The following is a 21679-nucleotide window of genomic DNA, read 5'->3' as shown; positions in this document are numbered from 1 at the left end:
GGGTTCATATAGTAACTTATTTCTCTGCAATGGGAGGACTGTCGTAATTCTCAGAACTTTTTTTTTTTTAAACAGTACCTTATTGTACACCTCACTGTGGTATCTTAAACTAATCAACCCAAGATAAGGTTATCTTGGATTATTTTCTTCAGAAAACTTTTAAATTTGAATCTTCACTAGTACACAAGTGAAATTAACTATGCCTTTGCCAGAACTCTTTAAAAGGAATCATTTAAAATTTTTGACATTAATTTTAAATGTAATCTTTTGCCAAGATTTGCTAGTTAAAGCTCATTAAAAAATAAGGTTTGTAAAACAACATTTATAGAACTACTTTGGTAATTGTTAATAAGTTATTTTCAAGATCAACATGTTTTTTGTCTTTTTTTCCTCCTTTTTCCTCCTATGTTATTCTTTCTTTCCTGATGGGTGCTTTGATAATATATTGTATTATTAGCTAGAACTTAACAATATAGAAAAACAAATCCATTATAAAAATCAACACTGTTTACACTGAAACTTTGAAAATATTCCTGTCATAACTGTCTTCTACCATCATGGAGTTGATTAGAGGGGGCTGACGCTGTGGTACAGGGGTAAAACTGCCACCTGCAGTGCTGGCATCCCAATTGGGCGCTGATTCGAGTCCCAGCTGCTCCACTTCCGTTCCAGCTCTTTGCTGTGGTCTGAGAAAGCAGCATAAGATGGCCCAAGTCCTTGGGCCCCTGCATCTGCATGGGAAACCCAGAAGAGGCTCCTGTCTCCTGGGTTCAGTTTGGACCAGCTCCAGATGTACCAGCCATTTGGAGAGTGACCCGGCAGGTGAAAGATTTCTCTCTCTTTCCCACTGCCTCTCTGTAACTGCATCCTAAAGAAATAAGTAAATCTTTAAAAAAAAAAGTTGACTAGATACTAACACGGTGTTTCTTTAAGTTACTCAAAGGGCTTCTTTTCTGCCTTTTTCAGACAAAGTTTATGTGTGCAGTGTTACTTCCTTTTTTTTTTTTTTTTAAGATTTATGTATTTATTTGAGAGGCAAAGTTACAGACACAGAGGGAGACACAGAGAGATCTTCTATCCACTGGTTCACTCCCCAAATGGCTGCAACTGTCAGAGCTGGGCCTATCCAGAGCCAGGAGCTTCTTTTGTGTTTCCCAAGTAGATGCAGGGGTCCAGGCACTTGGGCTATCTTTCACTGCTTTCCTTGGCACATTAGCATAAAGCTGGATTGAAAGTGGAGCAGCCAGGGCTGGCACCGCGGCTCAATAGGCTAATCCTCCACCTGTGGCGCTGGCACACTGGGTTCTAGTCCCAGTCGGGGCTCCGGATTCTGTCCCGGTTGCCCCTCTTCCAGACCAGCTCTCTGCTATGGCCTGGGAGTGCAGTGGAGGATGGCCCAAGTCCTTGGGCCCTGCACCCCATGGGAGACCAGGATAAGCACCTGGCTCCTGACTCCGGATCAGCACGATGCGCCGGCCACAGTGGCCATTGGAGGGTGAGCCAACAGCAAAGGAAGACCTTTCTCTCTGTCTCTCTCTCTCACTGTCCACTCTGCCTGTCAATAAATGAATGAATGAATGAATGAATGAAAGTGGAGCAGCCGGAACGTGAACTAGCGTCCATATGGGATGCCAGCACTGCAGGCGGAAGCTTAACCTACTCTGTGCCGCAGGGCCAGCTGGCCCCTCAGTGTTACTTCCTTTGATAGATACTAATAGATATCTCATATCCCAAATGCTTACGACCATACGTGTTAGTTTTCCAAGGTTTTTAGATTTTAGAATGTTTGCACAGGCTTTACCAGTTGAACATCCCTAATCTGGAAATCTGAAATGCTCCGTTAAGTTTTCAAATTTTAGAGCATTTTTGATTTCCAACTTTCATATCTGGGATTCTCAACTGTACTGCACTACCAAAAAACAAATGAAGCAGTTTCTTTTTCTGGAGGTAGGAGAGCAGAGAGCTTAAATTGAAATGTTACTTCTGTGTTTTCATCAGCCAATTGTTCTGTTCTAATTCAGAGTTCTCAAACTTAACTTTATTCTTCTAGTGCCTTCAGAATACTATTAGAATCTGATGAAGACAGACTTCTTGTTGTATTTAATCGTGGGTTAATCCTGATGACTGAGGTAAATATTTACTGCATTTTACTGTGGGTTTATCTCATTGTAACATTCTCATCAAGACTACGTTTTAAGAGTATTTGGAATTTATGGTAAACTGCTTTACTGATAGTAGTATCTTAATTATATGAGGGTACTTCAACAAGTTCATGGAAAATGATATTAAAAGACAAGTTTATTTTAGTGCAAAAATTTAATCCTTACATACTCGTATAGATCAGCAAATGCAAATTTATATTCAAAATTGTGGGGAGGCTATTTCATTTTCCATAGTAATTCGATACCTCTCCCCTAATTTTGTATTTAGAACAATCATTTGAAATAGACTTTTTTTTTCAGTTGTAAGGATAGATACGAAGCTCATGGGATTTAACTAAGGGCACATATGATTTCCAAACAGGCCAGTTTTTTGACACAGTACAGCACTGAGATTAGCATTATCAGAGGAAGCCAGTGAGACTGTCACAGGTGATTAAAATCTGCTCTTCCTTCTTCCCATGGTGTGAAATGGTTTTTAAAGCATGCTATTTATACTTACAATGCAGGTAAACATAAGAGTACATGCTAAGAGCATCTTAAGAATTAAGGAGTAGTGTAGTTTGTTAAGCTAACATATAGAATAGGAAGAAGACATCTTTGAAATTACACTTTGAAGAATTTGGGCTTGAAAGGGCAAGCGGGAGAGTAGGTAAATGCCTTCATGAGCACAGAGGCCAGGAGGAATTGGTTGTATTTGAGGAATGCCAAATAACGTGTCTGTGGCCATGCAGAGAAGCAGTGAACATTTCACTGAGGAGCTGCTTGACTGCCTGCTGTTGTCAGGCTGTGCTGGGCACTGGGACACAGCACTGAGTGCCTGTCCTCACAGCTTACAGGTTCAGTACTGTGCAGCTGCGTTGTTCAGATGTGCTGTCACAGCGTCTAGGGGAGGCATTTTGGAATTAGTTATGACTGATTCTGTGTGGATTGATGAACTGCTTTAATAGGATTAGAGAAAGGATGTTTCTTTGAAAATGCAATAGAAAAACTCAAGGTTTAAGTAAGCTAAAGTATTCAAGCTCTGAAGATGAATTGGATGGGGGAATGGCTTGTGTATGGAAAGCACATAGGTTTGCACACATATATACATACGGTGATTCTAAACACATACATCATAGAAGAGGAACACAACCACTGTGTGGCTCAGTAAAGTAAAAGTGAAATTAACTTTTCCATTTTTTTAAATCCCTTCTAGTCTTTCAACACATTGCACATGATGTATCATGAAGCTACAGCTTGCCATGTCACTGGAGACTTAGTAGAACTTCTGTCAATTTTCCTTTCAGTTTTGAAGTCCACACGCCCATATCTTCAGAGAAAAGGTTTGGTCATCCATACTACTTATTTTTGTTAGTACTCCTGTTAAGGAAAGAAAGATGCTTTCTCTCATTTATGTGTGGAAGGTGAGAGTGAAGCTGCGTAGCCACAGGAAGTGTTCTTCATGACTTCTGCTGTAAAGCTGGAATGCTCTTTTGTGTTTTCTTTATGCCCTACTGAAAAATAAGCCATCCAGTAGGATTTTGGGACATGGCAATTTTTGGAAGATTAAGAAAGGTTGCCAAGCAGTGACTGGGTGGGTGTTTTGTGAAGATTCTCCAAGTGGAAACTTCCTGGCTTGGATTATATCATTTTTAGTTTCAAAAGAAATAGCTATAATGTGTAGCACGCTTACGTCCCTATAATAAGGTGTGATTTCTGAATTTACATGCATTTCTAGTGACGCTGAAATAAATGCTTTAAGAAATCATGGGCTGGTGTTGTAGTGTAGGATCTTAAGGCCACTACCTTGGACACCTGATCCCATATAAGCATCAGTTAGAGTCCCAAATACTCCACTTCCAATCCAGCTCCCTGCTAATGTGCATGAGAAAGCAGCTGAAGATGGTCCCTGTACTTGGACCCCTGCCACCCACACAGCAGACTGGGGTGGAGTTCCAGGCTCCTGGTTTCAGCGTGGCCCATTCCTAGCCGTTTTGGGCATTTGAGGAGTGAACTAGCAGGTGGAAGATCTTTCACTCGTTCTGTCTCTGTCTCTTCCTGTCTCTTTGCCTTTCAAATAAAGGAAACTTAAATAAGTAAAGCAGGTTTAATAGTAATAGCCATCTCATGAAAATAGTCATTTATCTTTGACCAAAATTGTTTATGACATTAAATTTTAGCATTCTGTATTTTATAATAGAAAAAAAATTGTGAGGAGGTTTAATCTCTCTAAAATATTTTTATGCATGTTTTATATTTGCAGATGTGAAACAAGCATTAATCCAGTGGCAGGAACGAATTGAATTTGCCCATAAACTGTTAACTCTTCTTAATTCCTATAGCCCTCCAGAACTTAGAAACGCCTGCATAGGTAAGTTACTTAAACATGCACTTGTGTATGACTCTAGTGGAGACCTTTTTGGTAAGATGTGATATTAGGTCTACAGGGTTTGGAAAACATTTTATTTTTTTATGAGTAATTCACATTGGCTTACCAACTCCTTAGAAAATCAAGTTCTGTTTCTTAACTCACCAGTAGCTATTAGTGGTGTCATGGGAAGGTCACTTAATATTATGGCTGAGCCCTTTGACCTTAGGTTATCTGTAGGTTTCTTGAAACTAAAATCTTACAGTGCTCTGAGTGCAAGGTAAAATCATATAAATGTTTACAAGGTAGAACTGACATTGTAAAGGATTGGAGTAATTATTTCACTGAGTTTTTTTTTGTTTTGTTTTTTGTTTTTTTTTTTTGACAGAGTGGACAGAGAGAGAGAGAAAGGTCTTCCTTTGCCGTTGGTTCACCCTTCAATGGCCGTCGCGGCCAGCGCACTGCGGCCGGCACACCGTGCTGATCTGAAAGCAGGAGCCAGGTGCTTCTCCTGGTCTCCCATGGGGTGCAGGGCCCAAGCACTTGGGCCATCCTCCACTGCACTCCTAGGCCACAGCAGAGAGCTGGCCTGGAAGAGGGGCAACCGGGACAGAATCGGGCACCCCCACCAGGACTAGAACTCAGTGTGCCAGCGCCACAAGGCGGAGGATTAGCCTATTGAGCCGCGGCGCCGGCCTCACTGAGGTTTTTTGTGCCCAAAAAGAATTCTGAGTAGCTGTCCTTAGGTTCTGAGCATTTCACCTTTTTATTGATTGCACATTTTTTTAAATAATTTATGGCTTTTAAAAAGAACCCCTCCATATTAAATTTATAGTGAGTTTTTTTTTAACCACATTAGAAACCTTTTAAAGCAATAATCTTTAGAGACCATAATTGTTGACGATTTCTCAAAATAGCCTCAATAACTTGGCCAGCATTCAGCCGTGGTGTTCTGTGGAACTGCTGGCCTCCATTCTTCGCCCTTTCCCAGAAAGAGAGGACAGTCACCAAACAATAACCTCCAGTCACCAGAAACTATGCCAGGAGCCGGCACCGTGGCTCACTTGGCTAATCCTCTGCCTGCGGCACCAGCACCCCAGGTTCTAGTCCCGGATGGGCGCTGGATTCTGTCCTGGTTGCTCCTCTTCCAGTCCAGCTCTCTGCTATGGCCCGGGAAGGCAGTGGAGGATGGCCCAAGTGCTTGGGCCCTGCACCCGCATGGGAGACCAGGAGGAAGCACCTGGCTCCTGGCTTCAGATCAGTGCAATGCGCTGACTGCAGCACACTGGCCTTGGTGGCCATTTTGGGGGTGACCAACAGAAAAAAGGAAGAACCTCTGTCTCTCTCTCTCTCTTTCTCTCTCTCTCACTAACTCTGTCAAAAAAAAAAAAAAAATTCTGTATGGTGAGACAATGAGAATCCATCCATCTACCCCATAAAACAGAATTAATGAAATTAGATTATCTCCCTCAGATCATAAGAACTATGAACCTAGGTTTCTTTCTAAAGAGTTGTGATTGCATTTATGAGAACACATAGTGCATGTGCATTAACTGTTTCTCTCACTGTACTACTTTCTCCATGAAACTTACCCTGTTGAGATAAAATAGCAGTCAGTAGTTTAAACTTCTAAGTGGTAGCTAGTAACTGCTGATCCAGGTCTGATTGAGCATTAGACAGGATTTGTCCCAGTGTCAGGAGCTATAAAGCAATTTTAGAATCATGAAAACTGGTTGCCATAATAACACTCTGACAGCAGTTTTGAGTTTGAAAGTACCATGTAGAACATAACTTCAGGTTTTTAACTCAAATTGTGTTTTAATTTTCAGATGTCCTTAAGGAACTTGTGCTCTTGAGTCCCCATGATTTTCTTCATACTCTGGTTCCATTTCTGCAGCACAACCATTGCACTTACCATCACAGTAATATACCAAGTACGTATTCATCTCGTCAGTACTTGAATATGGTTGGCATTTAATCATTCTGCACTCTGAAGCATGGAGATTTATTTTTTCCATTTATTCTTACTGTACACTTTTAATGTCTTAGTGTCTCTTGGACCTTATTTCCCTTGTCGAGAAAATATCAAGCTAATAGGAGGGAAAAGCAATATTCGGCCTCCGCGCCCTGAACTCAATATGTGCCTCTTGCCCACAATGGTGGAAACCAGTAAGGTATGTTGGGGTGCCAGGAAAATCATGGTTCTGTAGTACAAAGTAATTTAAAATTCCCCCCCTGGCAGTTACCAGTATATTAGACTTAAGTGACCATTTTGTGGATCCTAAGAAGATTAGACTCATTTGGACTTTATCCTTTTAGTGCTCTGAAATGTTGGTTGATTATTTACAAAATCAAAAATAAGCACAAGTAGTAAGTTCACATCCCACCCCTCAATAAATCCTTTAATAGTAAGCCTTAGTTTTTGTCACTAGGCTAAATTATAAATGGGTCATATATCTAAATCTGAAAAGTTGTCAGGTACTTACTATTTTTAAATTTGGTCATATAATCAATGACTTCTTTTACTGCCCTTAAATCATATTCTTTTGACCTAAGCATAATATCACTGAATGATAGATGTATAATCATTTTTAATCTGGTTCCTGTCTTCTAACACTTACTCTAAAATAATGATAATTCTAAATTATAGAGACAAGGTACATTGACACGATAATTAGTTTCAACTTTTTTTAACAAATAATTTTTTTCCCCTTTCTTTACCCACATGTCATTCTTACTCTCTTGCCCACCATCTTTTATCTTGCAAATACTTGAGAAGCTCTTATAAGAGAAAATATGGAAAATAATTAACACTGTAGTAACCATTTTAGAAATAATTTTGAATCTATTTCAAAATCAGATTTAATTCATTCTTCTTAATGATATGTCTATAGAGCTAAAGTGTCACATTTTAAATTCCTACAGTAATTTTCCTTTATTCAAGTATATAGAAATTATGGGTAATATTAATTTATAGCCATTTGCACACTGCAAATAAACTTATAACAATTAAGATCTTAACATTACTAGAAATTTTGAATTTAAAACTAGATTCTTATAGAATTTAAAGATTTAATCAGCTTTTTAGTTAAATTTTATTACATTTGCACAAAATATGCTATTTAATTTATTATACGATTTAAGTGCAACCATTTTATCATCTTTAACCTTCAGGGCAAAGATGACGTTTATGATCGTATGCTGCTAGACTACTTCTTTTCTTATCATCAATTCATCCATCTATTATGCCGAGTTGCAATCAACTGTGAAAAATTTACTGAAACATTAGTTAAGCTGAGTAAGTATAAAAGATGAGCAGTAAATTCCACTGAATTATTTTAAGTCCCTAGACATTCAGGAAGGGGAGGAAAAATATGAGACAATCCTTTTTTTTCTTTTTTAAAGTGATGTTTAAAAATATTAGTATTCTTGGGAACATTTTAACTTTTCTTAAGAAAACACCAACTTACTGGTTTCCATTGAACAGTTCTGCCCAGAGTTTCAGCTGGCCTATAATGCAGTGTGGAGTAGGGCTGATCACTTCTGTATGTAGAAGCCCAAGTCCACCGTATGCCCAGCAGAATTTGAAAAACAAAGCCAAACAAAAAACAAAAAACTGCTCTGCTTAGGAAGGCAGGCTTAGTGATGGACTTCCCCAGCCCTGATCTTAAAGATGAGAAGAGCTCTATAGTGCCAGCTGTGCTTTGGAGCTGGCAATTACAAGAGCAAGCCAGGTAGGCTTGCCAGTGTGAAGCAGAGGTGCATATATGAGTAATTAGGAGGTAAGTCTCATACAATAGAAGACTAAAAAGAAGAGAAGTTTCAAAGGGGCGGTTTGAGAAAGAGCAAGCAAAAGCATCAACAAATTATATAGGGGGAGAAAAAACTCATCTTACTTAATATTGTATCTCCAAGGGTGTGCCTGAGTGTCGGTAGAGAACTCCTCCTGTTGGGTTATTTTCCTCTTGCTGCTACATCTTTAGAAGACATGTAGCTCTACACTCAACATCCATGTCTTAGGACCCCTAGAGTTTCCAGGGCTCTGTGTATCCCCCCTCCTGATACTGTTATGTTGTAGAGGGTAGGAAGTTAAATATTCATCCCTGGACCCACCATCCAGATCAAGACAGAAAGTATTAACATATTCTGAAAGTCCCTCCATATGCCCCCCCCCCTCAGTGACAACCCCCTGGCCTTCAAATGGAAAAGGTTTTTGGTTCATTCCAGGTAGGGCAAAAGAAGGGACCCTACCTTAGATCTCATTATCCAAGAAGGAGGAAGTAGTAACAGCTTTCAGGGATAATTAATCTTCAGAAAAACCATCTTATTGGTAAGTGGTGAGAGCATATTCAGATTTGAAAGGTTGTTCTTGCACCTGTGAAAATCAGCTGGTTTTATGTATGTGTGGCTGAAATGCCAAGATGTGGGAGGTATGTTAGTTTGTTTTCTGTTATAATAAAGTACCTGAGCTGGTAATTTGTACAGAAAAGAGGTTTGCTTAACTCACAAATTTGGAGGCTGGCAGTCCAAGATCAGGGAGCCCCCATTGGTTTGGCCTGTGTTGAAGGCCTTCTGGTGATGACGTAACGTAACCTAACAGATGGCATCATGACATGAGAGTGAGGGAGTTGCACACAGCAAGACAGGAAGCTAGAGAGATGCAGGAACCAGGCTTGCTCTTTTCCCCTGTTCTCCCCGGGAATAACCACCTTGCACTAGACACCACCTCTTACAGGTTCCTCCTTTGAGGAGCACACTCAGTGTCCAAACACTGCAGAGGTAAGGATATCCTCAGATAGGACTGTGCACCTGACTCATGGCACTTGGTAAAAAGCTAAAACATGTCATTGGCAGTGATCAGGTGTGAGGAATATCCAGCAATTCTAGTAGTGCAGTGTTGCTCCCAGATAAGGAGAAGGACTTAGAAACAAGTGTGCAGACCTTAGGAAATGTTCTTGGTGATTGAGTTCATATGATGTAGACTAAGTTACATGAAGAGCTATTCTAGGTACTTGAACAGCTTTGACCACCTAATATTCTACTCTTTGGGATACTGTCTTTCTGTCAACAAAAATGTGTACTTTCAGGGAAATTAAACACGAAAGGAAGGAAAAAGACATGGCACCCAGCCACCCAACATGCTGGGTCCCCTTTCATGAGGTTTTATATCACATCACTCCTGTGGTGCTGCCTCATAAAGTTTAGTTCTCTGAAACCACACTACTTTATATTACTTTCTACAAAGATGGAAGTCTTCTGTGCAGCACTATCTATCTGCAATATGGTGCATGTGTTGGGAACAAAGGAAATTGGAATTTGTTTATTTTAATTAAATTTTAAATAGCCAAGGGCCAGCGTCATGACACAGCAGTTAAGCTGCCACCTGCAACATCAGTATCCCATATAAGCGCCAATTTGTATCCCAGCTGCTCCATTCTGATCCAGCTCCCTGCAGATTTGCCTGGGAAAGCAGCAGAAGGATGACCCAAGAACTTGGGCCCCTGCACTCATATGGGAGACCCAGATGGAATTTCAGGATTTGTGTGGCCCAGTCTTGGCCCTTGTGGCCATGTGGGGAGTGAACCAGTAGATGGAAGACACTTTTCTTGAGGTCGGTCTCTCTCCCTCTCCCTCTCCCTCTCCCTCTCCCTCTCCCTCTCCCTCTCCCTCTCCCTCCTCAAATAAATAACTAAATCTTTGAAATAAATAAATTCTAAATAGCCAAATACGGCTGATGGCACTGCCCTAGATAGAAATCAAATGGAGGCCGGCGCCGCGGCTCAATAGGCTAATCCTCCGCCTTGCGGCGCCGGCACACCGGGTTCTAGTCCCAGTCGGGGCACCGATCCTGTCCTGGTTGCCCCTCTTCCAGGCCAGCTCTCTGCTGTGGCCAGGGAGGGCAGTGGAGGACAGCCCAAGTGCTTGGGCCCTGCACCCCATGGGAGACCAGGAGAAGCACCTGGCTCCTGCCATCGGATCAGCGCGGTGCACCGGCAGCAGCGCGTCTACCGCAGCGGCCATTGGAGGGTGAACCAACGGCAAAAGGAAGACCTTTCTCTCTGTCTCTCTCTCTCTCACTGTCCACTCTGCCCGTCAAAAAAAAAAAAAAGAAAAAAGAAAGAAAGAAAGAAAGAAATCAAATGGAATGGAGAAAGAAATTATTCTTGGTTTTATCCTAGCCAGTACAAACATGGTCTTGGGTAAAAAGTCAGACAAAGACCTAAGAACAGTGCCAACTTTATGCCTTCCTATAAAATGAATAGGTTATGGCCCAGGATTCGAAGTTGAACTCTTTCAGCTGAACTGTTTCCAAAGTGAGGCACCCAGGAAAGGGCTGGAAAAAACAAAATCCACACCAGTAACCACAATGGGGAAAAGAGTTAAGGGTTTTAATTTATTTAATTTTTCCAAGAGATTGCTTTGCAACAGAAAGCCAAGGGATAGGCTAAAATCAGTTATATCCTTCCTGAATCATCTGAACCTTGAGGATAGCTAGTCCAAAGTCCAGAAATTAGAATATTGTGACCACTAGGGAGATTGTCCAAAGATCTAAATTGGATTTAAGTTATTTCCAGTGCGTTGGGGAAAAGTTTTTATAGGTAACTGAGTGGTTCTTACCATTTGTTAGGTATTAACAGGGAATTATGTAATAACTGTCAATTAACAATTACAGAGTTACCAAGAACTAAATGGCTAGGGTTGAGGGGAGGAGGGCAGAGATGTGCTTAGAGGAGATGGGAAGAAGTGGAGTGTGCTCAGGGAGGGTGACTGAAGCTGCTCATTGCCGTCTGTAGTCACAGTGGCACTGAAGCCACAGTATTGTTATATTTTAAAATAGCCAAGGTTACCAGAAAAAAATCAGGAAAAAGAAAAGAGGAGGATGTGACACCGCTGATTCTAGAAGACTTATTAAAGATAAAAAACTGTTTTAGAATTCCTGTATGTAGTTCACAGTTCAAAACGGTGTCAGGTACACACCGATACCTCTCACAGACTGTCCTTAACTAACACTTTTGCTCATTTTTTGGTTTATCCTTTTTGCAAAAATAGGTGTGTTTTCTCCCCTTCCTTACGTAAAAGTAAACTACGATGGTTCAGACCATGTAGTGCAGGTGTAGAAATAACATCAGCAGGGCCAGGTAATGTGATGCAACAGGCTTAGCTGCCACTTGAGACACCGACATCCCGTATCAGTGTGCCTGTTTTGAGTCCCAGCTACTCGGGCCTCCAATCCAGCTTCCTACTAAGGCCCCTGGGAAGTAGTTAATGATGATCCAAGTACTTGGATTCCTGCTACTCATGTAAGAGACCTGGATAGAATTCCCGACTCCTGGCTGGGGCCTGGGCTAGCCCCAGCTGTTGGGGCATTTGGGGAGTAAACCAACAGATCAAAGAGATGTCTGTGTGTCTCTCCTCTTTTTTCCTCTTTAAATTTTCCTCTTTTTTAAATAAATAGATCTTCAGGGGAAAAAAAAGGATAGATTTGCCATAAATGATAGGAAAAATGAAAGCCAACAACAGTAACAAAATGAAATGAAAATGAACAAACCAGTTTGTAGTGGAAAATAAAGCACTGTTTAATTTAGAAAAGAAATGCCTAGGCAGACAATAGAAAAACAGCCCCAGCAAACATCTGGATACACTAGAATTTGGTAGATGCTATTAATGATCTATCCTATGAGTGCAGAAGAGGTGGTACTAAGATCATTGGCTAGCTTTCTGTGGGGAAATACAAATCTTTAGTACCTATAATTAATTCCTTTGACAAGAATTAATTACAGGATGGTTAAAGATTTAATTCTGGAAAAAAAATCTGTAAAATACTAAAGAAAAACTTAGGATCATATAGATACCACCTTACAAAAGACCCTGTTGAATAGGACTCAAATCCCAGAAATAAGGCTGGTGCTGCAGCTTAATAGGCTAATCCTCTGCCTGCGGCACCAGCACACTGGGTTCTAGTCCCAGTTGGGGTGCTGGATTCTGTCCTGGTTGCTACTCTTCCAGTCCAGCTCTCTGCTATGGCCCAGGAGTGCAGTGGAGGATGGCCCAAGTGCTTGGGCCCTGCACCCCCATGGGAGACCAGGAGAAGCACCTGGCTCCTGGCTTCGGATCAGCACGGTGCGCCGGCTGCGGTGCGCCGGCCGCGGTGGCCATTGGAGGGTGAACCAACAGAAAAAGGAAGACCTTTCTCTCTGTCTCTCTCTCTCTCACTGTCCACTCTGCCTGTCCAAAAAAAAAAAAAAAATTCCAGAAATAAGAAAGTGAAAAATGTTGACTACATGAAAATTGAAAATACTACATTGTGAAAAGTGCCATAAGTTGAATTAAAACAATGGTGAATGGAAAAAATACATATCTAACAGATAACTAACATTGCCAGTATACAAAGAGCTTTTTTTTAGTCTTTTGGTAAAACATTGAAGAACATCAAGCAAAATGTTCAAAGTACACAAACAGGCTGTTTACACAGTGAATGTCTGGTGACCAAAGGAGAAGCTGCTTGCATGCATTTATAAAGAAAGCATCAATGATTTATCTCTCTTGACCTTTTATTTATTTATTTTAATTTTAAACTGAGATAAAGTTTAGAGATTGCCCCCACTTAAAACAGTCTGGAGGAAAGAACATATAATGGAGAACTAGTCAGAGTTGATTGGGGGAAAATTTGGCATTGCCAGATGTTCACACCTCTGACCCAGCAGTACCCAATCTATTAAAACAAGAAGCCAGGAACAGTCTTTCAGTTACATGAAAAAAAGAAAATTGGAAAACAGTAGGCAGATTCTTAGAAACAGGGGGAAATCACAGATAGTACGCATACAGGAAAAAATAGAGACTAATCATTTAAGGATGAACTTATGAGGCTCTTTGTTAACTAAGGTTTAAGTTATTTGTAATGACTATACTTTGGTTTTGTAATTGGAAGAAAGGCTTTAATATAGAACAGTGGTATGTAGAGCAAACTCTTTAATTACACCAGGTTTTTTTTGGGGTACTATATGTGCAAACTCAACAGTGTTATGCTCAAAACAAAATAAATCCCTTGGTTTTGATCATTTTAGTTAAGTACTTTTCATTTTCAACCACAAAACAGGAATTCCTTTTATCATCTTTATGTAACATTGGTTTTGAAATTTTTCTTAATGGAACTAAACAGAAACTGACTTTTTCCATTTAACTTAATGAAGAACCTAGAAAATCTGAAGTCTTCAGAATCTCTCAAATGAAAAATTTAGTACAACTAGCAAATGTAACAATTCAAGTCTGCAGGAAGGACTGCTTGGATCCATGTTTCCTCTCTGTGGTGTCAGGGTGGTACCGCCTGCTTCACTCTTTCAGAAGCCTTCTTGGGGTTAATAGATCTCAGCACTGACTAGTCATGGTATCTGGTACAGATGAGAGGCCATCTTTTATCAGCTCACCCAAAGCAAACACAGTTACGCCAGGTTAACACATGGTAATCACATCGAAGAGACATTTATAGTTCTGAGGTTGGTCATAGTATGTTAATATACAGGAGAAAGAACTGTCATAGGGATCTGAATAGTCCATGGCTGGGCCATCAGATGGTTTTCTTTCAATAACCTATGTGGGAAGCTGAATGAGCAACAGTCAGTTGCTTAGCTGGTATGAAGTCAAAACAAGGGGAATTAGGCAAATCAAAAAAGTCCTGTTCTTGGGCTAAGATGTCGCATGTTTCCTATGAGTGCATTAGTCATGGCTTTCATCCAGTGGCTAAGGCCACTGCCTCTGCTGGATAATGTTTGGAGGGGCTTAACACACTGGTAGACAATTGGACAGAACCCTAACACAGTTTGGACAGGAAAAACCATAACTAGTAAAGATACACATGAAACACTTTTTTCTCATAGCAGCTATGGGCAATACAAAATAATCTGACATACTTCTTTACCTCTTAACAACACAAGTAGCATTTTCTACAGTATGAGGTGTTAGTAGTGAAAAAGGATGTATTTGGAACATTTTTTATTTTTGTGTATTCCTTCATTGGTGGGAACAGGGCAGGGTGGGCCATGCCTTGTTGAGGATGCCTGAAGTCAGGGGTGCATAAGCCAGGATGTTTTAGGCATGTCCATCCTGTTCCGTGGAGCAAGGCTTAGATATGTGCCTGAGAACTTAGGGATTCCATTTCCCTTTGCCTCGCACCCAGGAAGTAAGCCACCTTAGATGGAGGAGGAGTGTGTGGAATAAAAGGTATTAGCTTCTAGCTTGAGTCAGAGGCAAGGGGTTCATCGTCCCCAGTGCTTTGGAAGGTGCTGTGGGGGAGTAAAACTGTTGCTGTGAAGGGGTAGCCTTCCAAAGAAGGTGTAGCTCTGAGAGGGGGTGGGCAGGACTGTAAAGGGGGGTGTTTAGCCTACCACAGGGTGGCCCAGGGGTTTCTAGAATGTATTATACAGGAGGGTCCAGGGGAAGCTTTTCTGTATTAGTAAATAGGTATGGTTCATGCTGCATCATAAATAGGTACACCACGCTAATCTCCTATGCTAGCAACAGTAGTGCAGGTGACGGGCAGATGTACAGAAAATCATGGAGATAAGACACGGATGACTGAAATTTGGCTACACATTGATTATTGAAGGGATTATGAGCTTTAGAATCTGGTAAACCTGGGATGGACTCTGAACCACATTGCTTACGGTTTCAAGATAAATCTGAACATTTGGCATCATCTCTCTTAAGCCAATTTCATCATCAGAAGGGGTGCAGTAGGGGTCAGGGTAAAATATCTCCTACAGTTGATGTGATTGACCCAGTAGATGTCAGTCAGTGGCTGCTTGGATCAGAATGCCACTTAGAAACGATTTGGGATCATGAAGGCCTCTGTGGTGGCAGTGGTTTCTGTGTTGCTGTTGTTGGCATGCTGGCACTTGTGGAGTACAAGTGGAAAGGATATGTCATTTGGGGGTGAAAAGAATAAAGACCAGAGAAGTGGAAACGACAGTATAGGGCTAGCTGTCCTCGAGAGAGATTAGCTCAGGACAGCATCGTTCCAGGGGTTGACAGACTGTGATGAGTGGCACACAAAAAATTGTAGACTTCACAGTCCACATGTGATCTCTGTCACATATTATTTTAGCTAACAGGCTCAAATAAAAACAGGCTGTGGGTCAGACTTGGCCTAAGGCCCTCAGTTGCCTACCCCTCCTCTAGTTTTATGGGAAATTATGATACAGGAACACAAACCCTCTCTTCCTATAGCCACAGATTGGATTGGCATGTCTTTGTTTGCTCATGTGTATCCTGATATGATGTGTAAATGCTTCCAACCTCAACCATATTCAGTCAGGATAAAGGGGAGAAATGGTAATGTTTCCTTTGGCCTTCACAAATCTTGACAGAAAAATACAGGCTCACCCACAAAGGGGATCCTAAAGAACTGAATACTGATCTGACTTGCCTTTTAAGATGTCCCCTAATGCTTGATCTAACCCAGACTATAGTCCATATGCTGCCTATTTTTATAAAATCAGCAGCTATCTGCCAGCTAAGAACAGGCTTCCAGTTTTTTTTTGTTTTGTTTTTTTTTTTTTAAACCTGGAGTAGTATTTTGTATTTTGTGACATGAAATTTTTGAGATTGAAATTTGTGTTCATAAATAAGGTTTTATTGGAAGTCAGCTGCAGCTATTCATTTAGCATCTGTTTATGGCTTCTCTCACTGCCTCCGCAGAGTTGAGCAGTTGCAACAGATTTTATAGCTTCAGAGTTGAAAATACTGATTGGCCCAACTTTAACAGAAAATGTTTGCAAACTCCTGATCTTAATTTCTTAACTGGAGGAGCATAGCTTGTTTTTTGCTGTTTTCCATGATCATAATCTATCCCTGGGAATGAGGAGCCGTGGATGGGAAATGTATTTAGGGCTGCGGTATTGACACTTCCATACAGTGAAGGTTGGGCTGGTTGAGGATATGGAACAGATCTCCTTGAGACAGAGTTAACATCTGAAATAGGAGGGGAGCTTAAAAGCATAGTGGTTCCACATAGGACTCGGTGTTAAGTGCAGTACACCCAAATGATCCTGGAGACAAGGCTAGAAATTGGTAGGCTCAGAGCAGTGTTTATATAAATGTACCACAAAGATAGTTTTCCTTGGCTTTGAAGAAACAAGGTAAAAGGAATGATAAGTTTGCTAATTCTTCACATTTTCAGTCTTGAAGTCTAGCTATTCTGTGAAAATGTTCTAGTGTGCAGGGTGGTGCCTTAATCCAAAACAGCCACTTGCAGTGACTGATTTTCCCAGATAAAGTTCTGATACTCCAGAAGGAAGAGGGAGTTTAAGTTGGCTCAGGTCCTCCTGGAAATGAGGGTATAGGACATAAATTCAGTCAAAGTGCACTCTAGATTATTTCACTGGCTAAAACATTGGAATGAATTCTTCCCCTATAGGTAGTTTATATTCATTTCTTTAAAATGCAGAACATATACGTAGTTATGACCAGAAATAGCTAAAATAAATACCTGCAGTTTAATACCTCAATAGTATAATTTATAATCATAACCTATTCTGATTTCTTTTCAAATATTAGGTGTCCTAGTTGCCTATGAAGGTTTACCACTGCATCTTGCACTGTTCCCCAAACTTTGGACTGAGCTATGCCAGACTCAGGTAATGAAAATGAATTACAGATGATTTGGTCTGTCTGCTCATTTAAGTGGTCTTTCTACTCATTTAGGGAACAGTGGGTTGAAAGCTAACTGCCTGGAATCTGGGTATGCTTTAGGTTTTGGAATCTCGATAGGTAAAATATGATGAACAGTAGGCATCTAGTTTCAAGGTTTTTTTAAAATTATTATTTTGGCAGACTTCTGTATCACATAGGGTATTTCCAATAAGTTCATAATTGGATTTCTCATTTATAGGTCAGTGCCACTAGTTGTGGGAAAAATCCAAGAGGGATTATTGGGGCAAGGTGGCTTGTGCCACTTCTGGCTCTGTCTCCTCCCCACCATTGCAAAAGTTCCAGCAGAAACCATGACAGCCTTCTGTTTCTGATCTCTTCCTGACCCGTCACTTTCCAGGGGTGTGATATATTTGTCTTTTCATGTTTCATTGCGTGCAGGGAAGACTACCCTTCTACCTCGAGTGTCTTAGGAGTCAGCTCCTTAAGCTCAAACGGGCATAGAAATAATGCTTGCTTAATTGTGAAGGGTGAACAGCTGGGAGAGGGAGAAACTAAGATTTGATCTCTCGGATGTGCAGCTAAATAGTGTATTCAGTAAAGTGGAGACGCTCTCTGCTTTCCTGTCTGCTGCTGCTGTTGGTACCTAGGATGGATTTTTCCCAGAACTAAGAGCTGAAGATCTGGGGCTTGGTCCCACTCGATTTCCTGATTCCTTGGGTGACCGTGAGCAGTTTACTACACTTACTAACTCTAATGAGCTAACTCTAGTGAAATATCTAAGTATACACATGGCACAGTGTCTTAACATTTTGTTCTGTTTTTAAAAAGTTTCATGTAAATAATCCATGATTAAAGCACACATACAAATCTAAGGAGACTGTCTCCTTAAAGACATACTACTTGTAAGAGCCATGACCATTTAAAAACAGGAAAACTCATTTTAGCAAAAATTCCACACATTCAGACCTGCTAATTTGTAGGGAAGTAATTATGAAAGAGCTTTGTCTTATATCTTTACTTCTCCCCTTGTAAGTATTGCAAATAATCAAATTACCATAGATAATGAGCTCATAAAGTTTGACCATCTGGTTGAGAAGTTGATTTTAATTCTTAAAATTTGTGTTTTTTTCTGTGATTTGCTTATTGTACATTAATCGAGCCCTAAAAAAACATTCTCATCTTATTCAATAGCCACATTTTTTCCAGTCCTCATTACCTGTGTCAGTGCTGGGTAAGAAAGCCGCCATTTTTCTGGAAGCATCTTTGTTCACTCTTGCCATTCAGGGTCTTCCCTAGCACTCCCCTACATGGTCCAAATTAGCAACTGCTCAGTGTACTGAGAGGACACTTGCCGAAACCAAAAGTTGAGTAGCTGGGTTAGAAGTGGCTTTTCCAACAGAACTTGAAGTGACTTCAGATATCCATTATATGCACTGTGCTAAGTCCTTGGCTACTTCAATTTTCAACCATCAGTGCTTCTTCTCCCCATTTTAGTCCGCCATGTCAAAAAACTGCATCAAGCTTTTGTGTGAAGATCCTGTTTTTGCAGAATATATTAAATGTATCCTAATGGATGAAAGAACTTTTCTAAACAACAATATTGTCTACACATTCATGACACATTTCCTTCTAAAGGTATGTGGCACTGCCCCTTGCTTATGTTTGCACTTCGATCAAAATGGTCGTTTGGAGAATGTTTTGTCTCTGATCTTTTTCAGGTTCAAAGTCAAGTGTTTTCTGAAGCAAACTGTGCCAATTTGATCAGCACCCTTATTACTAACTTGATCAATCAGTACCAGAACTTACAGTCTGATTTCACCAACCGAGTTGAAATTTCCAAAGCAAGTGCTTCGTTAAATGGGGTAAGGCTATAGAGGTGTAGGCTTGTACTTCAAAACTTAAATTAAACCTGTATTGGCTTTCATGATTTTACTGTCACAACTTTCAATAGTCAGGTTTTTTTTTGGACAGAGTTGGAGACAGGTCTTCCTTTTCTGTTGGTTCACCCCCCAAATGGCCACTACAGCTGGCACGCTGTGCCGATCAGGAGCCAGGTGCTTCTCCTGGTCTCCCATGCGGGTGCAAGGCCCAAGCACTTGTGCCATCCTCCACTGCCTTCCTGGGCCACAGCAGAGAGCTGGACTGGAAGAGGAGCAACTGGGACAGAACTGGCACCCTAACCCGGACTAGGACCCGTTGTGCTGGCGCCGCAGGCAGAGGATTAACCAAGTGAGCCGCGGCGCTGGCTATCACTATTCAAGGTTTTAGAAGCACGTGTTCCCTGTCTGTTCTGTACACTCGAACCTCACATTTTCTCTCACTTTTGGAGACATGAGCTAATGTCATTAAATGTGTTTGGCAACACAAGCACTAAGAACCCCCTCACCTCCATTTGTTCTGTGTTTGGGTTACATGACCTGTGATGTTGCTATTACTGCTCATAGCTCCAGAATAACCAAAACAGATTAATGACCTAAAAGTGGTTAAACCTAGGGCATTCCGTGCCCTTCATAGGTTCCCCTGACAGCCATCTCAGAGTGGAACCCCCGTGGAAATTCAAGGATAAGGGTGAGTACAGCCAGAACACGTCACAGGGCCAAATGGGGAAGAAAGGCACTGTTGACGACCACCAGAATTGAATTTGAGAAACTAATTTCCGTGAGACTGTTTCTCGTGAATCATAAAAGTTTTTAAAGAAATATCGTTTGTAAGTCTGCCTTCTCATACTGATTTTTTCTGTTCCATTTTCAAAAAACACTATTTGAGCATTCACTATGACATTACTAACACCATGGTTTTATACCTGTGTCAAGTAAAACAGCATCACCGTGACTTTCCAGTATCAGCGTTTTCCTAAAAATGCCAGCGAGATCTGGCTGGCTTCCTATGAAAGTTAACGTTTGAAAACAGTTGTCAAGATGGTGGCTTCGGCATTTCAATGTCCTGTCTGGGTTTTTGCAGGACCTGAGGGCGCTGGCCTTGCTCCTGTCAGTACACACTCCCCAGCACTTAAATCCCGCGCTCATTCCAACTCTGCAAGAGCTTTTAAGCAAATGTAGGACTTGTCTGCAACAGAGGAACTCACTCCAAGAGCAAGAAGCCAAAGAAAGAAAAACTAAAGGTTAACTTGATAGATTGATGTTCCCTTTAGGGTGGGGGTGGGAAGAAAACAGCTGGTGTAACTGAGTTGAACCTCTCAACCTTTAAGTGCTCAAAACCGACTCCTCCCCCATGCAATGGTAATGACCCCTCTCAGAGAACTCCCCATTGTGATCTTGTTTTCAGATGACGAAGGGGCCACTCCTGTGAAGAGGCGGCGAGTGAGCAGTGATGAGGAACACACCGTCGACAGCTGCATGGGCGACGTGAAACCAGAGGCCAGGGAGGTGCTGACCCCAACTAGCACTTCAGACAATGAGACAAGAGACTCCTCCATTATCGACCCCGGAACTGAGCAAGATCTTCCTTCCCCTGAAAATAGCTCTGTTAAAGAATACCGAATGGAAGTTCCATCTTCGTTTTCAGAAGACGTGTCAAATAGCAGGTCCCAGCACGCAGACCAATCCAACAGCAGATTTGAAGACTGTAAAGAATTCAAAGACCTCCACTGTTCCAAGGATTCTGCCCTACCTGAGGAAGAAGCCGAGTTCCCGTCTACTTCCATCTCTGCCGTTCTGTCTGACTTAGCTGACTTGAGAAGCTGTGATGGTCAGGCTCTGCCCTCTCAGGACCCTGAGGCGGCTTTGTCACTCAGTTGTGGCCATTCCAGAGGACTCTTTGGTCACATGCAGCAACAGGACATCTTAGATACCCTGTGCAGGACCATTGAATCTACAATCCACGTGGTCACAAGGATATCTAGCAAAGGCAACCAAGCTGCTTCTTGACATTAGATGTAGCATGTCTACTTTTAAGAGCCCCTTCCCCACCCCCAATGCTGTTTGTATAAGTTTTGCTTATTCGTTTTTGTGCTTCAATTTGTCCAGTGCTCTCTGCTTGAATGGCAAGATAGATTTATAGGCTTAATCCTTGGTCAGGCAGAACTCCAGATGGAAAACCTTGCATCTTCAGTATACTTTCTAAAGGGCAATCAGATAATGGATGTTTTATGTAATTAAGAGTTCACTGTAGTGGCTTTCATTTAATACGGCTGTCTGGGAGGAACAGGGTTCCCTAGCCCTGTACATTGTAATTTAAACTTACAGCATTTTTACTGTGTATAATATGGTGTCCTCTGTGCCAGTTTTGTACCTTATAATAGAGGCAGATTGCCTCCAATCGCTGTGGTTCTTATTATCAAAATTAAGTTTACTTGTATACGGAAAAACCACAAGAAATTTGATTCTGTAAAGAATCCTCTTTAGCTGTGGCCTGGCAGTATATAAATGGTGCTTTATTTAACAGAATACCTGTGGAGGAAATAAAGCACACTTGATGTAAAAATAATTGTTTTATTTTTATTGACATGACTGATTGCTATTCTGTGCACTTAATTAAAACTGATTGTGATGACTTTTCATTT

At 41.2% G+C, this 21679-nt stretch overlaps 1 protein-coding gene across 3 annotated transcripts in view; it reads left to right on the top strand.

The window, feature by feature from the left end:
- The window catches only part of USP34 (ubiquitin specific peptidase 34), a 235373-nt gene extending 213704 nt beyond the window's left edge, over positions 1 to 21669 (top strand). For 2 of the 3 annotated variants that reach the window (XM_062209502.1, XM_062209501.1), the window contains 11 exons: positions 2051 to 2129; positions 3358 to 3484; positions 4405 to 4512; positions 6339 to 6443; positions 6559 to 6683; positions 7684 to 7807; positions 17062 to 17141; positions 18652 to 18792; positions 18876 to 19019; positions 20119 to 20278; positions 20443 to 21669. In XM_062209502.1, coding sequence (XP_062065486.1) covers positions 2051 to 2129; positions 3358 to 3484; positions 4405 to 4512; positions 6339 to 6443; positions 6559 to 6683; positions 7684 to 7807; positions 17062 to 17141; positions 18652 to 18792; positions 18876 to 19019; positions 20119 to 20278; positions 20443 to 21044 — 1795 coding nt within the window. In that variant the 3' untranslated portion in view covers positions 21045 to 21669. The remainder of the gene's footprint in view (positions 1 to 2050; positions 2130 to 3357; positions 3485 to 4404; positions 4513 to 6338; positions 6444 to 6558; positions 6684 to 7683; positions 7808 to 17061; positions 17142 to 18651; positions 18793 to 18875; positions 19020 to 20118; positions 20279 to 20442) is intronic. The other variant, XM_062209503.1, reaches the window with a different exon arrangement.
- Positions 21670 to 21679: the final 10 nt, after the last annotated feature.

Source organism: Lepus europaeus, chromosome 13, assembly GCF_033115175.1.
Source record: "Lepus europaeus isolate LE1 chromosome 13, mLepTim1.pri, whole genome shotgun sequence".
NCBI lineage: Eukaryota > Metazoa > Chordata > Mammalia > Lagomorpha > Leporidae > Lepus > Lepus europaeus.
This window is presented reverse-complemented; position numbering and strand designations above follow the sequence as displayed.